General features: G+C 48.9%; 2 protein-coding genes across 2 annotated transcripts; both read right to left on the minus strand.

Annotated features, from left to right (window-relative positions):
• Window positions 1-114: 114 nt before the first annotated feature.
• LOC106511868 (adipocyte plasma membrane-associated protein) lies at window positions 115-845 on the minus strand (the record flags this gene model as incomplete). Its single annotated transcript, XM_014000597.1, is given in 2 exon segments — window positions 115-565; window positions 653-845. Coding segments are annotated over 2 exon segments (403 nt in total), but the record flags the coding sequence as incomplete, so codon positions are not given.
• Window positions 846-2,162: 1,317 nt separating this feature from the next.
• Window positions 2,163-2,725, minus strand: LOC106511867 (protein TsetseEP-like; the record flags this gene model as incomplete). The annotated part of the gene is made up of 1 exon (XM_014000596.1): window positions 2,163-2,725. A coding segment is annotated over one exon (563 nt), but the record flags the coding sequence as incomplete, so codon positions are not given.
• Between the last annotated feature and the right edge of the window lie 139 nt (window positions 2,726-2,864).

Here is a 2,864-nt window from a genome sequence, read left to right on the forward strand (position 1 = left end):
CCAGGGGTGGCCAGTCCTGGTCCTGGTGGGCCTTCAGGACCAGGACTGGCCACCCCTGGATGAGGTGCTGATGACTGAGGTGTAAACTGCAGTGGTGTTGATACGATGACGCTCTACAGGCTCCGCCTTTTATTGGGAGTTTTTGACATAAGTTTGACTGAAGAAATGCTGAAATGTCCTGTTTGTTCATGCTATGTTTGAAGACAATAGACAGGAACGTAAAGACAGCCTGCAGGTGGGACATCCACAGGACTGCCCACCAGAGTCCTCATAGACAAGCAGAACGACAGAAACGCTGACTCAGCAGAAAAACAATCTGTTCCTGTTCCACTGATCTTCCAGTCACAGACAGTCTTTAAACCTTACGCAGGTCCAGTTTGGCCACGTACGGCGAGCGGAACGAACCCAGGTACAGACTCCCATCGTGCTCGTGGACCTCGCTGACGTAGGCCGCCACCARACCACTGGGGTCATGAAAGCTCCATGTACAGAGACCACCATCACGGAGCTCAACCACCAAATTGTAGCGAGGAACAAACTTCATCAGAACTTCCTGACTGAAGACCTGCAGAACAGAAAGACCAGAACACATTCATAGAGCTGCAGAGGAGCCAGCACACTGGCTCAGGATCAGCCTCTCACAGCTTTTTACCTTTAACAGGAGCTTTTTAATCCAGGGTCTCTGGGCCAGGAAATCCAGCATTGAGAAGCCGGGGTTAGGTCTGACAGCAGACATGGCAACCCAGTATCCTCCAGTCGAGCTGGGACGGATGTTATCAGGGAAACCTGGCATGTTGTCGATGAACGTGTCCATCCCTCCTTTATTTAGACCAGCTACATGGACCCTGATGTCAGAGCAGGAAGACAAGACGTTACTCTGCAGGTGGTCTCATCCATCAATACATTGCTCCAGTGTGTCCGAGAAGAACTGAAGACATACAACTCCTTTAATCAGGGTAAAACTACAACGGTTCACTGGTTCAGACTCCGGTTCAGACTCTGGTACAGACTCTTGTTCAGACTCTGGTTCAGACTCTCGTTCAGACTCTGGTACAGACTCTCCTACAGACACTGGTACAGACTCTGGTTCTGACTCTGGTCCAGACTCTTGTTCAGACTCTGGTCCAGACTCTTGTTCAGACTCTGGTACAGACTCTTGTTCAGACTCTGGTTCAGACTCTGGTACAGACTCTTGTTCAGACTCTTGTTCAGACTCTCGTTCAGACTCTGGTACAGACTCTGGTCCAGACTCTTGTTCAGACTCTGGTTCAGACTCTTGTTCAGACTCTGGTACAGACTCTCCTACAGACACTGGTACAGACTCTGGTTCTGACTCTGGTCCAGACTCTTGTTCAGACTCTGGCCCAGACTCTTGTTCAGACTCTGGATCAGACTCTTGTTCAGACTCCGGTTCAGACTCTGGTTCAGACTCTGGTTCAGACTCTTGTTCAGACTCTCCTACAGACTCTGGTACAGACTCTTGTTCAGACTCTGGTTCAGACTCTGGTTCAGACTCTGGTACAGACTCTTGTTCAGACTCTCATTCAGACTCGGGTACAGACTCTGGTTCAGACTCTTTTTCAGACTCTGGTACAGACTCTGGTACAGACTCTCGTTCAGACTCTCGTTCAGACTCTTGTTGAGACTCTTGTTCAGACTCTGGTTCAGACTCTTGTTCAGACTCTCGTTCAGACTCTGGTACAGACTCTGGTTCAGACTCTCGTTTAGACTCTTGTTCAGACTCTGGTTCAGACTCTCCTACAGACTCTTGTTCAGACTCTGGTTCAGACTCTTGTTCAGACTCTGGTACAGACTCTTGTTCAGACTCTGGTCCAGACTCTTGTTCAGACTCTGGTTCAGACTCTTGTTCAGACTCTGGATCAGACTCTTGTTCAGACTCCGGTTCAGACTCTGGTTCAGACTCTTTTTCAGACTCTGGTACACACTCTGGTTCAGACTCTGGTTCAGACTCTGGTACAGACTCTGGTTCAGACTCTGGTACAGACTCTGGTATAAACTCTCATTCAGACTCTCCTACAGACTCTCCTACAGACTCTGGTTCAGACTCTTTTTCAGACTCTGGTTCAGACTCTGGTTCAGACTCTGGTACAGACTCTTGTTCAGACTCTCGTTCAGACTCTGGTACAGACTCTGGTAGACTCTGGTTCAGACTCTTTTTCAGACTCTGGTACAGACTCTGGTACAGACTCTGGTGTAGACTCTCGTACAGACTCTTGTTCAGACTCTTGTTCAGACTCTGGTTCAGACTCTGGTTCAGACTCTGGTGCAGACTCTTGTTCAGACTCTGGTTCAGACTCTGGTGCAGACTCTTGTTCAGACTCTCGTTCAGACTCTTGTTCAGAGTCTGGTACAGACTCCTGTTCAGACTCCGGTTCAGACTCTTGTTCAGACTCTCGTTCAGACTCTCGTTCAGACTCTGGTGTAGACTCTGTTACAGACTCTGGTGTAGACTCTGTTACAGACTCTGGTGTAGACTCTGGTACAGACTCCTGTTCAGACTCTGGTACAGACTCTGGTGTAGACTCTCGTACAGACTCTTGTTCAGACTCTTGTTCAGACTCTTGTTCAGACTCTGGTACAGACTCTGGTACACACTCTGGTGTAGACTCTTGTTCAGACTCTTGTTCAGACTCTGGTACAGACTCTTGTTCAGACTCTGGTACAGACTCCTGTTCAGACTCCGGTTCAGACTCTGGTTCAGACTCTGGTGCAGACTCTTGTTCAGACTCTGGTTCAGACTCTGGTACAGACTCTGGTTCAGACTCTGGTTCAGACTCTGGTGCAGACTCTTGTTCAGACTCTGGTTCAGACTCTGGTACAGACTCTGGTTCAGACTCTGGTTC

This window comes from Austrofundulus limnaeus, unplaced genomic scaffold (genome assembly GCF_001266775.1).
Source record: "Austrofundulus limnaeus strain Quisiro unplaced genomic scaffold, Austrofundulus_limnaeus-1.0 Scaffold3418, whole genome shotgun sequence".
NCBI lineage: Eukaryota > Metazoa > Chordata > Actinopteri > Cyprinodontiformes > Rivulidae > Austrofundulus > Austrofundulus limnaeus.